The 20571-nt window shown below is 43.6% G+C and overlaps 1 protein-coding gene across 1 annotated transcript in view; it reads right to left on the reverse strand.

The window, feature by feature from the left end:
- LOC104516795 (unconventional myosin-X-like) overlaps positions 1-941 on the reverse strand; it is a gene marked incomplete at its 3' end in the record, with an annotated part of 39489 nt that extends 38548 nt beyond the window's left edge. Inside the window, exons 1-2 of the mRNA XM_010161237.1 lie at positions 885-941; positions 580-738 (exon numbers count right to left, since the gene is read on the reverse strand). Coding sequence (XP_010159539.1) covers positions 580-738; positions 885-941 — 216 coding nt within the window. The remainder of the gene's footprint in view (positions 1-579; positions 739-884) is intronic.
- Between the last annotated feature and the right edge of the window lie 19630 nt (positions 942-20571).

Below are 20571 nucleotides of genomic sequence, written 5' to 3' on the forward strand. Positions count from 1 at the left end.
TCAACATTTAGGATTCTCTGTACCAGCCCCTTTAAAGGTAATGTACAAAGGCACAGAATTTCCTTGTGCCCTTTTTTTTTTTTGCTTTTTATCATAAAGAAATTTCTAAATACAGGGAAAGTTTATTTTCCTGTTAAGATATGATCATGTTTAAAAATACAGAAGCCAAACTTAACAGATGATGCTTAGGATAAAGCCTGTGTATGGTCAAATGAAGGGTCTAGACAGGTGATGAAACCAAAAATTTATGTTCTGTGTTGAGTTGGGGCAGAGCATCTAAAAGAGAAGAGGAAAATGAGCCCTTTACCCAACACTGTCACTGGAAGTGTAAAAGCATATGGAACATGCCAGTTTTTTAAGGTTTCCAAGGGATTGCCTGGATGGCCCTAAGCTACCTCCTCCTTCCAACATCGTGGACGAGAATTCACTAGATGGGGCACGCTTCAGCTCTATGTGGCTACACAAAGAACTGGAGAACATTAGGAAGGGAGGTATCACAGACCAGCAAAACACACACAGCGCTTACACATTCAAAACCATTCCCTCTGGGTATTTTTCTTAATTTTAGAAGAAACTTACATAGATTTTATCTTGCTGATATCGCTGGAATAAGTTGTGCATAATGGAGCCTTCATGGAGATCTACAAGTGCTGCCATGTCTTCCACGCTCTCCGCGCTTGTTTGATGCATAGGTGTTACTTTTTGGTGTGTGATCGTGCTCTGTTTGTAAGTGAATACCTGAAAGAGGGGAAGGAAAAGAGAATATAATCAGAGAACACATTCAAAAACTGCTATCTGAGAACAGAGCTTTCATACCCCTTCATATTCCCTATCCAGTTTATCAGTGTGCAGACGTGTGAAATAGAATAGTCTGCCAGCCCTACCATCTTCTGAAGTTTCTCTGACAATAACTGAAGCTCAAATCCGTACACGGGGATCATTACGAAACTAGAACATACTGACAACGCACTGAGGACTATAAGGCCTTTTCCTTTTTAAGGACAAATGTCATCATCTTTCACAATGGGCTACTGTTGGACTTTATCAGGAGGAAAACAAACCAAACAATAATAGCTCCCAAAAAATCCCAAGCCAGCCAAACAAAAACCCACCCCTTACAGTAAGCCCCACTTATACTCAAATTACTCTGGAAGGAAATGTTTTACAGTGCAAAACAGCAAAAGAAAATTATTGCTCTAAGAGTCTGCAAGTGTTTATGTGTCTGATCTGAAATCCACTTAAATGTTTCCATTCAATTCTCCGGTCAGGACCACTGTTGGGTTAGGTCATTATTCCTAATGCAAGCAGCATGCTAAGTTCAGTGTGCTGCAGAGACTTGAAAATGAATAGGCGAACCGATTTCTAATCAGTGCACTTTTGAGATTAATTTCCGGAGCCTGATCCAAAGAGACAGTAAAAGCTCTAAAAAATCCACAGTTTAAACACTCAGTCAAAACACACTTCTATGTATCTTCTCTAAAACTATCCCAAATATGCTCAGAAGACGTACACACCCCCAATCTATTTAAATAAAATTTCATAAATACTAATGACATCACTAAAGACTATAAAATAATATATTTTGAATTCAGCTTACCGTTTTCTTTTAATTTACATCTCTGGCAACTCATTCTTACAGACATATGCCTGCATCCCATAGCCAAGGCTACTCAGGCAACACTCATCGCTGCTAATGTCACCATTTCAGAGTAAGAAAAGTCAAGTTTGGGGTTAATGTAAGTACTTTAATGGTGTGGAATATTAAAAAAAATACCACTTTTCAAAATCCTTTGACATAATATTTAGAAGGCCAACAGAAGCAGCGCAATAACCAGCAGCCCAAGGGCTGGCGAGCACAGGAGGATTGCCACTGCGGGCTAGGGATTGGGCAGCACTGCCTAATGGATGGGGCAGCACTCAGGACCTCATCTGCGTGGCAAGAGAAGACCCCTCAAAGGATTGCAGCATCAAAACACATGCATGCCCCTGGTAACAAAAGACTGAACCAAGATGGTTGTGTCATTGTAGGAGACCATTCAGGAAAAGTGTTGCGTGTGTCTTGCTGAGAAAAGCGAGAAAAAGAAGATGACGACAGAGGCTGAATGTAGACCGCACTCATCACCGAGGCTCTGCACTTGGGTATCCCACCAGCTGGCAGAGAAGAATTGCCTGATGGAATTTGTCCAACAAAATCATATTCTGGGTGTACTAAATGCTGGCACAGACCATCGCACCATTACACCTGTCACTCGCACCAGCACAGAGCGTACTGGGGGAAAGCTGGGGGAGACAGGAGATCCAGGGAACACATTTCTAACAGGTGCGGGAAGGCAGCACAGATGTCCACAGGACACATGAGCAAATCATCAGAAAGTTACTACAGATTCAGATCATCCAAAGCACAATCTCTAACTGCACAAAAAAGACAGACACTGAGAGATCTGAGCCGTGTTTTGCAGTAAACAGCCATCAAGATTTTGTACAGGGCAGAGAGATGCCAGCCAGGACGGAGAAATCAGCCACTTGCACATGGACCAGGGGCAAGTGGTCCAGGTGTCTAACAGACAGAACGAATGTGAACAGCATCAACTCTTAGCAAAACTTGGGGGCTGAAAAGAGTGTTAGCAGTCCCAAAACTAACCACACGAAGTGCAAGCCAGAATTAGAGGTAATTACATTTTAATAGTAATAAACTGCAGTCCCTTGTTGGAAGAACCATGACAAAGATGTCCCAAAGGTCATATTACAGAACAAATAATAGTGTAAGCTGGAAGACTGGAAATAAAAGGGATTAAAGGAGAGCAAATCCTAGAACAGTTCAGTAACTTAAGAGAGGCCATGTATCAGCAGGGAATTAAAACAGAGGAACAGACTCAATAACAGAATTAGGAAACCAAAAGGGGGTGGCACTTGTCCTGTGAGTGTGGCTCATGTGAACACACAAAGGAAACAACACATTTCTGGTAGGAAAAATTTTGTATTTGTGATTTCTGCTCTTTGATACGCGATGCACAGGTCAGTAGGGTAGGCCAACTAGGTATAGCACTCCACATGTCACTAAGCATGTTTATTAACAAAAAGAATTAATAAAAATGCACTTAGAAAAACGTGATGACTGCCCTATGAGCGGCGGGACTAAGAAGATGGTCTTTGCAAGATTCATCCTTCCCACTCAAACCCGCTGTTTTTTCTTCTTCAGGCTGGTTGTTCTCACACCTGCAGCTCTCCCATGCATCCAAACAACCTCCTTGTTTGGGTGAGGAAACAGCTCTGTGAGCTGACTCAGAGATGCCTGTGTGTCAACCAGCTAGAAAAACACACTGACCGGTCATGATGGCTGCCACCCGGAGCAGAAAGATGGAGGGTCTCTTCCCCAGTGCTTTTCCTTTACTTTTAATTTTTACCAGAGCCACGCATCCTTCAGATTTCCTAAACCACCATAAAACTTGGTCAAAAACATCTAACAAGATCAAAGTCAACAGGCAGGGCAGCGGGATCACATGTACAGGCCTCATTTCCTTAAAGTGGGCTTTTAGCAGTTCTGCTGCTCAAGCCCTGAAAGGCCTGCTTTGTTTTATTTCATCCTGACCCACGCCTTTATTAGCGTAAGGACATGAAAAAGCTACCTTGAACTTTGTCGTTACTAGTTAGAAGGTCGCGTTATGAAATATTACAGCAGATGAGACCCTCAGGAAATGGGAACCAAGAGCCATTCTGCGGGGTCAGCATGCGGAAGAGGAAGATGAACAAGTTGGCTCCTGAACTTCAAGAGGAACCTGTTGGCAGAGCACGGGAGCATCCATCCTCAAGATCTTGCAAACATTTCTGGAAGGTCAAGTAAAACATGCAGGAAACTGGGAATAAGATTTAAGAGAAGCCTAAATGAGAACTCAGCAAAAAGTCCTTTCCTCTCAAGATATAAATGGTCCAAGATAACAAACATGCTGAATACATGGAAAACTATAAATTAAACCCTAAAGAGACAGCACACAAAAATAAGAACTCTCAAAGTTATTATGGAAGTGAAAATTAGAGGTTGAGATAGGAAGGCACAATGCAAAGAACAACAACAAAAAGAACAAGCTCGAGAAATACGTCTTGTATAACATCAAATCCAGTTAAACAAGAATAAAGCTCATTTCACTGGAAAAGGAGAACAACACATTAAAACCACTCGACTGTCCACACCACACAGCTCACTAGAACTGTGATGGACACGCCAAAAAGGGACCCAAATGAGGAAGCAACCTGAAAAGCCGGGGCACCAATGCTACCAAGTTTGCCGGGAAACACAGCAAAAAGCGGTAGCAGGCACTCTGGGGTTCAAAAATAACGTAGGAGGGAACTATCGGACACCCAAATGTTAACAGCTTGCTGAAACGGAGAACCCACACCCGAAGGCTGGAGGAGCGCTGTTTAGCGTCAGTCCTGAAGCAGCAAGGAAATACAACTAAAACAAAGTAATGAAGTAATCACATGCTGCTGAGTCTGAGTCAGATTTCTTTCTCTAGTCAAAAAGAAAAGATTGCACAGACAGGTGAGTGTGGACAGGAATATCTGAATGAGCATCAAAAGTAGGGTGGCAGGCAGAAACTGTGAAAACAAAGCACACTGGTGTGGTTGTGACAGAGTTTCAAAACTTTCATGACATGACCATATTATCCTGACTCCTTTCTGTTTAGAAATCAACAGGTTTATTAGCCCAATTCTATTCTCTTCAGAACCGGGTAAAATTCATCAGCCTTACTGCGATGGGGACATACCGAGAGCAATGTCAAGGTCCACCTGATCAACCGCTGTGCTACCCACAACAGCACTTGCCAGATCCGCTTTAGGACACAATGTGAAGGCCTAGACATGGAAAGCGAGATCTATGCTTATACTTCCCAAAAATATTACCCAGATGAGAAAGAAGGACAAGAAGGGAAAATGAATTCATCATAAGAACATTAGCCTTGGACATGAGACCATGGAAAAAGACGTTACAGTGATGTCCTCGGCAGCACACCAGCACCTCCAAGACGTGGGCGTGACTGCCAGATGCCCACATCACCCTCTGAAACACTATCCAGACCCCTAAATGCTGCTGCAGGAAGAGCCTTCTCCTTGGAGAAGGTGCCAGTTGGATGCTCTCTAATACACTGTAGGAAGACAGAGAATTTAAAGGATCATCATGCACTGAGATTAAACGTGAGACTCTGCGGATGAGCACCACGTAAAGGGACTTCTGGCAGCTGACGTTTCGTGAAGGGGTTTGTTCTGAAAGAGTGAAGAGTCATAAATAATTAAATTAATGACATCGTATGGGACTCAATTTGGAAAGCCAAAACCCCCGACATCACATACCAAATAAAAGACATATAATGAAAATGATGGCTTTAGCAAATAAATATGTAATTTTCCCTATTGGTAAATAACATGCCTATTCATCAGTACTCCTGCATGACTAGTGCAACACTGCACTCCAAATTGTACAAGTGTTTGGCAGGCGAGTCTGTATCTTTACATTTGGTTCAGAAAAGCATTTTTTGCATGTCATGTAATTTGGAGTAACTAGTATTTTAAATCGACTAGTGAGCACGTAAAGGAAAGAACCCATCAACAAATCAAGAGTTTGAGGCATATGACTGCAATTAAATTAATTTCAATGATGCTTTTAAAAAAGCATGAAAACCACCAGCATGAAGACCTTAATATTCCCCACTTCTTTATGTTGAAAATGACATTTTTATCCTGCGCAATTAATCTGGCATGAGAAAAACTAAGAAGTCTTTCAAGCATTCCATTTAAGGGGGAATATCACAAAACAACCTCTAATTAATTTTCTGCACCGACAAATTACCCCTAAGCTCAAGATCTAATGGAAATTATATTTTAACAAAAGCTTTAATTTGCAACATAATTTATTAGCACCAGGAAAGAACATCAGAGCGGGCCCTCAACGACAGGAACACACATGCCTTCTCTCTCACTGTATCGTTTCGTGACGTGATGACAAGTGACAAAAATCCCTGCTTTAAAAAGGTCATTAAATGGCATCAAGGGATTTCACAAAAACCTGAGTCAAGTGAGTTTAGGAGAATGCTGAATTAAGTGCTTAGGTAAAGCACATCAAAGAACCCCACACAATTCCCATTTCTTGCAAAAGCTCAGAGTCGCTCATAGGCCTTCCAGTCTGCGCGGAGTCAGCACACAACTACATCTCTCGGGGTGTTTTTCACAAGCAGCTAGGTCTTTGATCTGACGCTGATGATCAGTATTGGACGAGAGGAAGGCAGAAGGTGCTCTACAATTTGCTAATCAACAATTCAGTGTTTGACCGATGACTGAACCTTCATCATTTTACCAAGACTTCCGTGCGAGTTTTATTCAGAGGGAGAAATAGGTTTATCTGCCTCTTGGAAGCCCTGACCCAAGCTGGATCGTTACTGATTCTGTTCTCTGACAATGTCCAAGGTCATCTCCTGAAAAGTTTATATACTGTGAGCAGTTTAAAACAGCCCCTTGTATACAGCGACTGAACCCTCACCCCTCCCAGGCACAACTCCCCATCAATGCAAGCTCAGGTCTCTTAATGCAAACCATTAAGATTTAGACCAAAGGGTGGCACTGGGCACTGGCTCCCCACCGTTGCTGCCTCTAGCCGGGGGCCCGGCCATCCCTCACAGCCATCACCCTCCACGCGGGCAGCAGCCTGTCACGTGCCGTCAGCTTCACTGCCGAGAGCGCCCACAAGCTACGATGGCATCTGAACGATGCTGGGTACCGCAAGCTGCCGTGCCTCCGGAACAGTGATGCTGCTTCGCACGTCACTGGTGGTGGTGCAATAAATCAGGAAGGGTTTTTTGGTAGAGGTAACAGGAAAGGTGCAACCAACCTCCCTCTGCTGCCCTTTGCTATGCAAGAAACCCTTGTGTCAACCCTAAGTGTACTTTCTAAACTGAGGGGTATCACAGAAGATAATAAAGATTATGTACATGGAAAACGGAAATATCCCAACTCTTGTCACACACTTTAAATTGTGTGAATCCATATGGCAGTTTAAACATAAAAGTCAGTTAAGATGAGGAAAGTAAAGGCAAAAAGGTATTGTAGAGATGTCATCAGAGAGACAGGTTTACAAACCATAAAAAAAAAATACAGTGAACCAACCTTTTTCAACAGTGCCTACGATATTAGCAGGCCAACGACTACAGCAGCTGGCCAGCCCACAGACACCAGAAAGCAAAGCTAACCGTGACCCAGAAAACAAAGCCACCTGCCTTCCTGTCATTGCCCCGGCGGCTGCTCTACGTGGGTTTCTCACAGGGTTAATCCCAACTGCTACAGTGATGCCCATGAAAATCCACACGACTCAACAGCAACTCCAGAGGACTTGGCTTGTATGTTCAAGACATCGGTGCTCTGTTTCTTTCAAGGCATCTTTTGGCTTACAGTTGCTGACTCCACAGCAGAGATCAGCATAGCCCGGCAAAATACATGGGACTGTACAGAGAAACATCCATTTAAAAATATCTTCTCTTTTTTTTTTTTTTTTTGGTCATTCTCTGCTGTTGGTCTGAACTGAGGATCATCATTTGTGTTTCTCTCGTGTTTAGAAGTTAAAAGAATGCAATAAATCTTGCAAAATGTCTTTATACATGAGTCCAAGCAGAAAAAAAGAGGCCTTGGGCTCACATTACAAGCTGTGGAATGCAGTGTTCCAGGGAGGAAAATAAATCACGATGAGCCCAAGGACCCAGAGATTAAAAACAAAAATAAAAATCTAGTAGTTTATTCTTTTCTCCTGGAGAGATCTACTGTCTAAGCAGATACTTAAAGTACAGGACAAGGAGTCTCTCCTATAAATCAAAAGCATTTTAAAACTAAATGTAAAGAAGATTAACTACTGATGTTTTAAATTCTACGGTTAATCATGACAAAAGTGTGACCCAAGTAATGTTTTTGTCTGATAATTTACTATTTCTCTGTAACAGCTGACCTTAGACATCCATTCCACTGTCCCAAAACATTCTTTCAGGCAATAAGATGTACCAGGGCCCAAGGCTTGCTTTGATGCAATAAAATTTAATCTTTTTCAAAGCAACAAAAAGAACCCCCACAATGAAGTTTCTTATTTATTAAACTATGGAGGAAAATGAAATAATTTTATGTAGGGCATTTATTGATGTCAAGAAAAAAAAGAACCAATTAAACTGATATTGTGACTACTGTGACTACCACTGGCCTTTTCTTCAAGCAAATTCCCCCTATACACACCAAATGGGTATCAGTTTATTTCCCACCCGTTCTGTAATATTCCTCCCCATTTACCCTCAGAATCACCCCACTCCCCAGCTTCCCTTTACAGTTAGATGTTCATCTTAGACATTTTGCATTAGAGGTCAAATGAACACTGTGCTCTTTACTGTACCTGTCAAATCAGTGGAGTAAGACACAACCCATAAATTGTATATAAACCTTTATTTTGTCCTTGCCCTGTGCTCAATTCAGTTCCAGCCATTTTCAGTCTTCGTTCCTCCTCCTATCCACTAAACCTCTCGAAACCCTTCCCCTCAGTCCCCCTTTCCTGACACTTCTCAGACTTGCCAGGGCCTGGACACCATGCTCAGGACCTGCTCCCAGGTTTGAGTGCTGGGAGCTTATCCCGGTGCCTTCCCCCACCCCGCAAACTCCAGCAGCCACCAGCACTAGCTTGCAGCACCTCCTCAGAACAGCTTCCTTACTACTACTTTCGGATTGTGACACCCACGCCGAATATCCCTCTTTGCTCCCAAGCTCCACAGCGCGAGGAAGCACACTGCCAGGATGGCAATCCTGCTCGCCGCCACAGCACAGCTCAGCAAATCCACTAAATTGCACCTCTTTGTTGTTTCCCCATGCGTTGACCACTGTCAATGAGCTTGTCTGATCAAGACTTCCCACCTAAGGCCTGTTCCACAAGAGGTATTCCAAGGCCATTTATTCCACACACCAACGTGTTTCCGTTTGTAGACAAGCTCTATCATCAAGTATGAACAAGCTTCCAATTACAGGTTCAGCGCTTATGACCCTTCAATTGCGCTGCCTACACAGACAATACAGAAATTTAATTTAAATTAAACAAACCAATTTTACCTAGATTATACTACAGCAGGCCTCTAGGCAGTTCATGGTAATTAGAAGAAAAAAACCCAGTGCATCCTTAATTTAACTTTCTTTGCAAGCAGCCTTGTAAAATGTACAGTTATAAAGCACCCAAAGACATTGCAAAGCTCGATTTTTAAGAAGTCCACCCACCTACAAATACTGTGACCATGGCACTGCAAAAATTGTGAAACACTCCTGGCACATCACCTGCACTTACTTCACCACAGAAAAGTGACCCTTTCTCTTTGGGAACCAAGTAGTAGAGGGAACCCTGGACTAAGTGAAGTAGGCCCACCCAGGGCCTATGGGAGACACGTCACCGGACAGGCCGTCGGCTCCCTGTCGGGCAGCAACAGGGCCTCAGCTGGAAGCCGGCGCTGACCACAGGGCCAGACAGCAAACTGGGGAAGAGGCCTCCCAGCTGCAAGGCACTGCGACATAAGGCTGGAAGCAGACCCTGGCAGGTACCAGAGGAATGGCAGAAGGTCCAGGCCAACATTCCTCGTGGGTTCAATCCTCTGTCTGGCTTGGGACAACCCACCAAATGCACCCACAAGTCAGTGTTACTGTAAGCAGCACCCAGTAAACATGTAACGGCGATACTCCTTTTGCTTTTAATGTCATCGCCTTAACTAGCTCCAAGGACAAGGCAGTGAAAATTGATGGCTTCCTCTACTCAGAAGGAAGTCCAAAACAATAAAAACCCACAAAAAAAAACCCTTCATTCTTTATCCATCACTTTCCACACAATGGGAAGTGCATCTATGGATGATGCCAGGCACTGAAAAGCATTAGCTTGATTGTCAACATCAGTTAGAGCTCAAGTGAAACTCTCAATTTCAAATTCATATTTATTCAATGATTCATATGAAATAAACAATGACTATTTGCAACTGAATGAACAAGACCGAATTTGAATAAAATGCCCCGCTATCAAGAACTAGAACAACTCTATTCAATAAGCAGCCTACAAATTATACCAGCTTTTTTGAGGCACAAAACAATTAATCTCAATAGGTCTTTTTTCCTAAAAACAAAAATAAAAAAGAAAAAAGAGAAAACCCCAGTCTGTGTGCAGTGTCGCAGTAATGAAATCAGGCAATGCTTATGCAGAAGCTGGAGCTCTGAGGGGCCACCCCTGCAGAGCAAGCCTTGTCCCACATGAAGACTCATTGGAGAGGCAATACTCCAGTGATGATACCCTGGGGGATGCACACCAAAATCTGAGCAATGCCAACGTGAGCCTTTTGGCCTCATCCCTCTACCTTACTCTCAGCCCAACACTTCGTATGGACTGACCCTGCCATTTATCGCCATCGTATTACTACCAAACCCAAGACAACTCTGCCACAGCACCAGATACGAAGGCTGAAAGGTCCTTGCAGCACACTGGCTCCAGCTGGTCCCCCTGGCTGAAGAGGACCACAGCTTCTGGGCTGGAGCACTGTGGGGAAAGAAGTAGGAGAGAGAGCCAGAAAGGTTTTTTACAGGCCTAACGCACTGAATGTTTCTAAAGCCGTTTGTGAATTAAAGACATGACAACTTGCACGTGCGTAGAGAAAGTTCATACACACGTAATCTCAGCTTTCAGATCTCCTGATAACATTTAACTATAAAACTCTCATAAATTGTTTCCATTTTATTTTAGTTCCTCCATATCTTGGCTTGCTTTCTTCCAGTGTGAATACTGCACACCTCACGTCAACAGTATTTGATTGCACTCAAATCAACATTTTAATCAAACGATTTTTGTTCCCAACAGCAACGTGACTGCTTCAGTAGGATGTTCCTACCTTTACCTAGAAAAAACCTTTTAGATCTTTCTGCATGGACATGTTTCTTGAGAAGCAGAATAGGCAACAGGTTAACATGAGAGTGAACTGGCAGAGCTCTGTATCTTTGAGTAACTAATTTCCAAGATCGTTTTGATGCAACTCTGGTGAAATCTAGATGGGAGTCTTTGCTTGCTAAAAACAGTAGTTTCTGTTTTCTTTGCTTTTATGTTACAAAAATCTGAGTATGAGAGAACCCAAAAGTGTAAATCTGAATTGAAGCATGAGGTACTCATTCTAACGGATAACAAAAGCCTGTCCTTTTATAGTTTTTTTATAAACAAACTTTTAACCCTTTTTTTCCTATAACATCACAAAATGTTTCTACACTATCACTAATTGCCTTGGTAAAGACAAACTAAAACCATCCCTTGACTGGCAACCTACACGTCATGTTCCTACCAATATCCTACCACTACTTACTGTTGCTCTAATCTAGAAAATGGGAACTGGGTTACCAGTGATCCCAACGCCATGCAAATACCCTGGCTTGAACATCAGTCCCTCACTCACACTTTTTCTTTTTTTTTTTAACATGATCAGAGGGGGTTTATTGTTTAGCGGGTGTTTACTACCTGTTTGGTTTTTTTTTTTTCTTGCAGGTTGCCTGCTGTATGAGGCTTGGACACAGCCATACTGGCACCAAGATAGCCAAGGACATATTTTATTCACAGCTCAAAGCATCTTCACTGAAGCAGTCCTTTAACAAGGTAGCTGGTTATTCAACTACCCTTCCCCAAAATTGTAGGTGTATAATGGTAATTTACGGGGGAGTTGGGATGTAGAAAGGAGATGAACTCAAGCCTGAATACCATAAGCTCCTAAGGACATCTGTCTATAAAAAACAAGTAAGTACATGATGACACGTAACACAGAACGGAGATTGTTCAAAGCACAATTACAGGTAGGCAAAAATGAACATTGGGTATTTTCCCCAAACTTAAGCATACAGTACAGTTTCTATGGCAGGCTTGTTTAGACGGCTATGCTATTTCAAAGTTAACTTTTATCATGTGTGCTAATCTCAAAACAATTCATCAGCCTTTTCAGGAAAGGGCTACCCGAGGAGAACACTGCAAGGCCACTCCCTCTGTTGCCATAGCCATTCATTCCGTTAAACAGCAATAGGGATTTTTTTCCTGCTCTGGCTGCAGGTAACTGGAAGATGCTCTCAGACGACAGTGGGAAGGGGTAACCCCTCCTTACCTGCTCACACACAGAGGTAATTATAGGGTAGGCAGCAGCAGACCAGCCCTAAGCAGGTCTCCACGGCCACCTTTCAACCTACCCAAGTCACTGCCGGGTCCCACTTCAGCATTGTTTCCCTCACCCAGGCACGCATCCCAAAAATGGAACAAAAAAAACGTTGCTAACATGGAAGTACTGCTGAATTTAAAAAAAAAAATAAAAGGTGCAGTTAGTTCATTCATACTCAAGAATTAGCCAGTGTCATTGGTGTGGCACGTGAAACCCATATATGCATTGGCAAGAAGAGCACAGTCTAGGGACTTTAGCAATATTTTGTTGTCTAGGCTGGAGCTAAATCTCAGATGTTCCATACATCAGGAGCATGGCCTCCTCCAAACAAAGTGTGTAAGCCAGGACCCTGGTATGTATGGTCCAGCGACGTGGGAGAGTCTGTGTGTGGAATCAGCCTTGGTCTAAGAGGGGATCAATCGTTCACTCAGCTTCCTCTCCCTGGGCCTGGCAGCAAAGCTCCTGGCAGCACCAAGAGGGGACAAGGAGGCCGCGACGGAAGGCACCTCCATGTAGCGCCCTGGAAGGATTTACTGGTTTTGCCACAGTGCAGCAGAGATGAAGCGAAGCAGCTCAGCCTCAGCCCTGCACCCCCGTCAGTCAGTCTTCCGGGAGCTCTGTGGTTATGTAGAGCTTACGCTGCTTCTCTCCACATGTCCTGTGTCAACCTGGGGTGTCTCACACTCCAGCTTCCGCCAGAAGGTGGGGAGCTGGCTGCAAACCAGATTTCCAGCTTCAGTCTAGAAATAAAAAATTAGACATCCCAGCTTCCGTATGCTGGAGAGGAACCTGCCAGCGTATGATTTACTGCAGGGATGGCTGCCCAGGTCTGAAAATCCTCTGAAATAGTAATTGTGCAATAATCCCTCCCGAGGGGCACTGCTCTCAAATGCTAGCAGGACCATGACAAAGGACTCTGTGTCTGCAGAGGGAAGGAGCAAGGGACGCTGCCTCGCGCCACGGGCTGCTGCACCGACCGTGTGGGCAGAATCCACTGGCCCCAGGAGGGATGGGGGTCCCTCTGCTGCTACCATTTCTCAGATGACTTGGCAGAAGTCGTAGATGACAGGTGGAAGGTGGGGGAAGGGAGTGAGAAGCTGGAATAATTCTGAATTTCTATACAGTGAGCAAAAAGTTGGGGTATCTTTTATACTATATTCTGAGGCGGTTTCATCATCAAAAAACAGCATAAAAGTCATTACTTAAAAATAAGACGGCTTTGCATTTTTTGAAAGTTTAACAGAGTGTATTTTGCCCTTAGGTCCTTGCTTTTCTCCGGGTCTAGTGCGGTCAGACAGCAGCAGCAGGCTCCAACAGACGACCAGCGGCAGCTCCTGGAGAAGCACTGCTGGTCAGTCAGCATGCCCACACACGTCAGCCCGTCGCAGCGGGGCCCTGTTTCGTTCTCTTCAACGCCCAGGTCCTCCTAAAAAGCCACCAAAGCACTTCGCTAGCTGGGACACCAGCAAAGGTTAAAGCTCCAAGGCACTCCAGGGTCTTGTATTTCCACGATATTCATGCAACAAGGTGCCCACCAACGTGTCTTGTTACGTTGAACAATCACGGAAAGCCGCAGCTTTGTCAGCAATCTGAGACAGCAAATGGGCGTAATTGGGATGGCATCTCCCCCGTCACCACCCCCCAGCACCGTGAGCTGCAGCAGGACCTTGCTTGCTGCAAAAGAGAACAGAACACGTTCGGACAAGCGTGAAGCGAAGCCGCACGTAAGGCAGCAGCGGAGGCGGTTACGCATTTTTCATTACAACTGTGAAACCCAAATCCACGCCCTGAGAGCCCAACCGTCTCCCAGAGATCCCCCAGCCCCATGCATGGCTGAAATCGGAGAGTTCCCGCAGCCGGCGTGCCAGCCTCCGCAGGGTCCAAGGAGACAAAGTGCCACCGAAAACTCACTTATGGTACCCTCAGATTTTCCCGTTGTCCCTACTTTTTTTCAGATGTTTGTTTACTTTTATGGAAGGGACACCACGCAACTGAAGTTTTCCAGAACTCCTCTGTGCAAGGATTGCACTGGTTGAAGGTCAACTAAACTAGTTGAATATTCCACAACGGCTCAGTCATCATGAAACCATGGTGAGGAGGAAGGGGAGTAGTGGAGGAAGAAGGAAAAAAGAAAAAGACACACAGCTAATAAATAAAGAAACCCTATTTTACCTGTTTTGAAAGGGTGCAGAAGTGAGAGGGACAGTATACTTGAAACATATGAACTGACAGAAATGACAGATTTTTGTGTATTTGGACTGCAAACCCACACACAACTTCCATTTGTAAGAAAATACTGCAGCAGGCATGAATGCATACTTACCCAAAGTCCAAAATCTTTACATTTAGACTGGGAAAAAGAAGAAGTGCTTAGTTACAAGCAGCACACTACAGTCGTCTTCTAATTTGCACTGAACAGGAGCATTAGTCAGAGCGATTACATAGTTGGGCACTAATTACTTGCGTTCTCCCAAATGCATGCTAGTAAATTTGATTATTACTCAAATAAAGTAGACATTGTTAGGTATGCCAGAGTGAGCTCTTTCTTTGAGGGAAAGCTTTTTAGGAAAAAAAAACTACCTCTTTGCTATAAAATTTTACAGTGTCTGGCACAAAGATGGAAAGACCTCTTGGAGATGCTGAAGTACAAATATGAAAACACTACTATATTTTAATATGTCTGGTTTGGGGTAAAACTATACTATATTCTTTTGCTTGGTGGTATTACAAGGAGCATGAAGAAATACACCAGGCCCAGAGAACCATAAGGATTCACAGAATGGCTTATTTTTTTAAGAAAAAAAGCTTTCGTAGGCTCACTCAAGTTCCCATTTTTACATCCTTAGAGATACTACTACATGTATTACTGTTCATTTGCTGTTACTGTGCAGGTAAGAATCTCTTTTCATGGCACTTGTGAAGAGCCTGTGGCTGTTAAATAAGAAACCTTAAACACTTTTTTTTTTTTTTAAACAAACAAAAAAAAGGACCCGTAGAAGGCTTGAATATGCTCAGCCTGGGCCATACTCATGTAGTAGACTTCTTTTAAGAAAAAGTTGAGTGGCACTACTAAGTGGCCCAGGAGACTGGAGCGCCCATCTGTCATTGCAGGGCATGAATCAACAGGTATGGGCAGACGGAGTGGCCAAGAGAGGCAATGCCTTTCCAAACCACGTCATAAGTCTTATTTTATGATGTGGCTATTGCTTTGACATGTGTGAGAACGTGCATTATGTACAGACAAGTAAAGAAGTTGCTCTTGGCTACAGAAGTTTGAGACTGTTCTATACGGGATTCCCATAAAATCAGCATATAAACTGTCTGGTTTGCATTTGAACTATGAACCTCCTGCCTTGCTAGAAGCAAAAGAACAAATTTAACACATATGAAGGTGGCACACTTCCTAAACATATGTGTGCAATTTAACTTTCCACAGCTAACCTGTGCCTACATTTGAAAACCACATTTGTCTTACATATCAGACAGCATGTATGTTGGAAAAGCCCAGTTACAATTGGTTCCCATGATACACGCAAAGCAAGTCAGAGCATCTTTCCCCCAATAAGGGCAGTACTTCCTCAGTAGCTGTGTCAGAATTATGAAGGAGACAGAAATGAAAGATGTCTTATATTCAGGGAATTACTCGGTAGCTTTACATGTGACCATGACGTTTATATTCCTGGAAAGGAAAACCCAACCTTTTGCTGCAAAGAAAAATATATCACCATTCTTCTGTCTTTTTAAGGATACTGAATTTTGAATTTGCCTTGACAAACCTCAAGCACACAAAGCTGTAAAAGCTTCAGTCTATATTTTTTAAAATGAGGGTTAGATGTAAATCAAACAGAAAATACGGTGAGATTACCATAACATGTTACTAAAACCAGATTAGAAGAAACGGATTAAAATCGGAGCATCTTTTTAGGTTGCTTGCATGGGAGGAAAGATGGTGAGAGAAATACATAGGCACAGCAATCTTGTGTATTAGCAAAGAACACTGCCCTCTGCTTACCTTCCCAGTGTTTTAGGTCTTAAAGCTCAGCTTTAGAGAGCAACGGGAAAAACTCTCCTACAAATGACAAAAGTCTGCCTTTTCCCATATCATAATCAATGTTTTCTTCCCCTAAAGGTGCCACCCCTCTCACATCCCAAAACAGGCTCAGTTTATTACATCCACAACCTTGCCAAGGCGGCAGCCTCCTGTTAGCGTACCAACTAGCTCTTCTTACTATTACAGACACTTATAGCATGTAGGCCTTAACATGAAACACGCTCAGAGTAGGGAATAAAGCAGCATGTCCACCTGGGACAGAGCTGAACTGATGGCAAATAAACCCAGTCAAGTGTGATTCCTGATGCCCTGCACTGTCGGACACTGGGGATTACGTGGATAGCCTGTCTTTTTGGCATCCCAGCCCCCTTCCCTCTGGACAGCCAAATTCACTGTAATAAGAAGCCTTCAACTGGTTTAGTTTTTTTTTGGTTTTAACAAACCAAATTTTAAAAAAAGGACCAGTAGAAGGTTTAAATATGCCCAGTCTGGGCCATAATACAAATAGTCTGCAAGTTCATTATGTTGTTCATTATGATTTCTGGTGAAATGCAAGTTAAGCAAGGACTTTTATTTAATTTTAAGGCAAGAGGAAGGAAACAACTTCTGCTGCAAGGGATGTAGAACAAAAATAAACCCCAAACCCCACATTGTTCGTAGTGTGTTTATCCACATAGCTCAGCTAAAGGGTGTATTTGCTCTAAACTATTCCAGTACAGTCAAGAAGATGTACATTTGAAAAATCCTCCTACAGAATAAATAGCATCAGATTAGAAGAAAAAAAAAAGCATTAAATAACCATTTTGTTTAGCTACTCAGGGCCCAAGGTATGTCATCTTAGCCTGAGAGCATTCACCTAACACAATTCAAGCGATTTTTCCCCCTCTCCTGTCTCACCTGTCTAAGCTTCAGAACTGAGACCTACGCTTGGACTCGCTGGCCAAATCCAGCAACTTAGTTCCACACATAAAGTCCCTCTTGTTCTGATGATGTGATGATTTTTGCTACCTGTACCTTCAGCCTGGCAGATTAAATCAGAATTTTCTAGAAACGTTTACTAGGACATGTTTCAATCCTACAGCCAAAGATTACAAAGCTAGAGACACCATTGTGATCTTTGAATCTGAGCAGCTGTGTAACACAGAAAATAGCCATACCCACGTTCAATCTCTATACAGCAAAGTCTCAGCACTGAAATGTTACAAAACTCTTTCCTTCTCCCTCAAGCATCTTGTGTTCACTACCACCTGTTTGCAAACTGCCTTTTCTTATGCACAATATTAATTTAAACTAATGGTACAAACTTTTCTGCAGACACAGATGTTTCTTGTACAAGGTTTATGGCTCCCAACTCTCATCCCGCTGACTTAAAAGCCCGAGTTCAGCGATGTTCTGTGTGGCACCCTCACTTGCCCTCATCCCAGAGCCATCAAGCCCACGGCACCAATAATGTACCACAGTATACGTCATACAGGGAAATTCACTACCAGTTGTGTGGAAACTAAGCATCGCAGGATGGACATATCTGGACAGTCACGTAGGGTTGGGGGCACAGAGGTACACCTAAAGTCGCCTGGAGCCACAGGACTGCAGTTCTGCTTGATATCAAGGCAATCACAGAAACATCCTCAGCAGTACAGAAAGATGTTTCACAAAGCTGCAAGTGAGCAAAGCGCATCTGAGGACGCAGCAGTGCAAGACCGGCTCCCGCTACACCAAGATGTTCAGCACGGGTGGATCCTAAAAAAAAAAAGGACACAGTCTCTTCCCAGATCACAAAAGCCCTGGACTGAAGGCCAGACTTGTGCCTTCAAGTAAGTGGTTCTGCTTGTCACAGCTAGGACAAAAGGTGCAAGTGAGTCCAAACAATTAAGAACAACTGTGCAGTCACATTAGTAGGACTTCTATACACAAGCACCTTCAATAGGTACTTCATTTGGAGTCATTTTAGTGCCACAAACACTGCCTGAAGGCATGGAACTGAGGCGTAACAAGCCCATTCAGAGGGTCATACTTCCCATTAGCAAGAAAGCAGTAGTGTTCAGCGACTTCAGAGTTGCAGTCCCAACTATCATCTCAACGGACCGTAACAAAAAATAGTAAGATGTCATGACAAACCAGTCATGTAGTACTGAGCTGACTCACCACCAAGTGACTCATAACTAACGAATGACTCCAAGTCAGCTGCCAAATATGAAAAATGCTGTGATCCCACAAAGAAAGCCTTAACATTTCTATTGCAAGCTCTTTCATCACCAAAACATGTACCAGCCCTAAAAGCAGGTTTCTTACACCATAACACAAACGTGTATAAAGTATCTGACCTGCAAAGGAAGAGATAATTTCCTAAAACAATCCATAGAGAGATATATATTCTTTCCTTTCAGCACAGCAGAACGCTTACCAACTGTTCAAATGAAAGATTCATTATCTGTCATTCTGCATTACAACAGCTTCAAATTCAAACCTTACACTGACATCTTCACAGGTTTTTCTTTAACGTCCATGCTGACAAACAAGATATGGGTGACCGGGCAAGGCCTGTGAGACCTCCAACAGTCAGTTACATCCACAGAAGTTCACCACTGGAGAGGGATCACCCCGCCGCCTCATTTAGCTCAAGACAGGCAGGTACAAGAAAAATCATACTTGTTTCTGGTATGGTTTCAAAATTAACCTGTATTAAATTATTGTCAGGAGTCTACTATGTTGTAAAGAATATAAAAACTAGTGTTATATTGGACATGTTCAGTTCTGGGATTCACTCATTGAAAAGCTTAGTTAACCCAACAAATCTGCTGACACCACCATCACAAAACCATGCATGCCTAGCCGATGCAACAGAAACACACGTTCTTGTGCTTCTATAAACAAATACTACTGTACTATGGGGAGAAAAAAAAAAAAAACAACAAACACATACCCCACAGAAGCATACCTATAGAATACCCACTTGTAGTAATCACACAAGGCATAAATGTGAGTGTGACAAATTAAAAAACAGCCCTCATGATTTTGCATTTGCTCGATTCCATTGTAGCTGAAATTTTCAGGGAAGGAAATGGATTGAAAAAGAGAAGGAAGGCTCAAACTCAGGTGCTGGAAATCAAGCACACAACCTTCGTACGAAATAACTGGGCAATTGTAAACAGCTAAGAAGAAACTCAGCAAGCTACACAAGTTCCCATCATTACCTAAATTAGAGCCCTTGATTTCACTTACCATTATTTCTAGGTTTTGATTTAACTGATGTGCTCCAGACCAAACCAGGTACCCTCATCAGAGGTTGCATAAAAAACGAGAATTCCCACTTTACCACGAGACCACGTCCACCCACCACTGCTTCACGTTCCCAGGCAGGGAAACGCGGCACAGACGGCCCAGGTGCCAGTGGAGGAAGCCTGCTGGCGAGGGAAGGGGTTTACCCTCGGACTACCAGGATGCACTTCTGGAGAGGACAAGTCAAAGAAAGCGGATGCTGGGCATACAGCCTGTCAATGAGACTAAGACAGATAACAAAGCTGAAAAAGCACTCGTTCTGATCCCCTCTGTCTGCTTGCAGAGCAAGGTAACTCCAGCTCCCAGAGACATTGGGGGTGCTGACAGAACGTGAGAAAGCGCTGGTCTCCAAAGAAATCCACTTCCTGACATCAGAGGCTCTTCCCGTTAGGACAGGTCTGCACTAGATCCTGCTGATGCAGCCCTGTGAATCACAAATAGGAGAGGTGTCCCTCGCAGAGGCCCTTGACGTCAGCAGGATTACACCAACTGCGCTTTTTCGGTGAAATTTCTTCGCTCACAGGGCTGCTGGCGTTACTTGTTTCAGGGTTAGCAGGCTGTCCCCTCAGCCGGGAACTGCCAGCACATCTGCTAAAACCTTTTTCCACGCCCCTTGGGGCACAGTTCAATCCAATTAAAACACGCACCAAAGTAACAAAACTGGAAAACTATTCCCCTGGTGCTGTGGGCTCCAGCAGTCCCAAGGTCCTTCACTCTACTGCAGCCACTGCAGTCAAACCCTTCCCAACACAGCAGGTTTGCCGTTACTGACATCACTCGGCTCTTTTCTACGCGTGTCTCGGAGACAAACCATGCTGGCAGGCTGGGGTCCTTGAACCTAAACAGGGTTTTTCCTGCTCACTTTCAAGGGAACTAAGGATGGATTTGCCTCCACAAAATCCAGTGCCTGATTACTGCATTGGCCACTGATTGTGGCCAGCAGGTCGAGGGAGGGGATTCTGCCCCTCTGCTCTGCTCTTGTGAGACCCCACCTGGAGGGCTGCATCCAGCTGCGGGGGCTCC

This window comes from Eurypyga helias, unplaced genomic scaffold (assembly GCF_000690775.1).
Source record: "Eurypyga helias isolate BGI_N326 unplaced genomic scaffold, ASM69077v1 scaffold23131, whole genome shotgun sequence".
In the NCBI taxonomy this organism is placed as follows: domain Eukaryota; kingdom Metazoa; phylum Chordata; class Aves; order Eurypygiformes; family Eurypygidae; genus Eurypyga; species Eurypyga helias.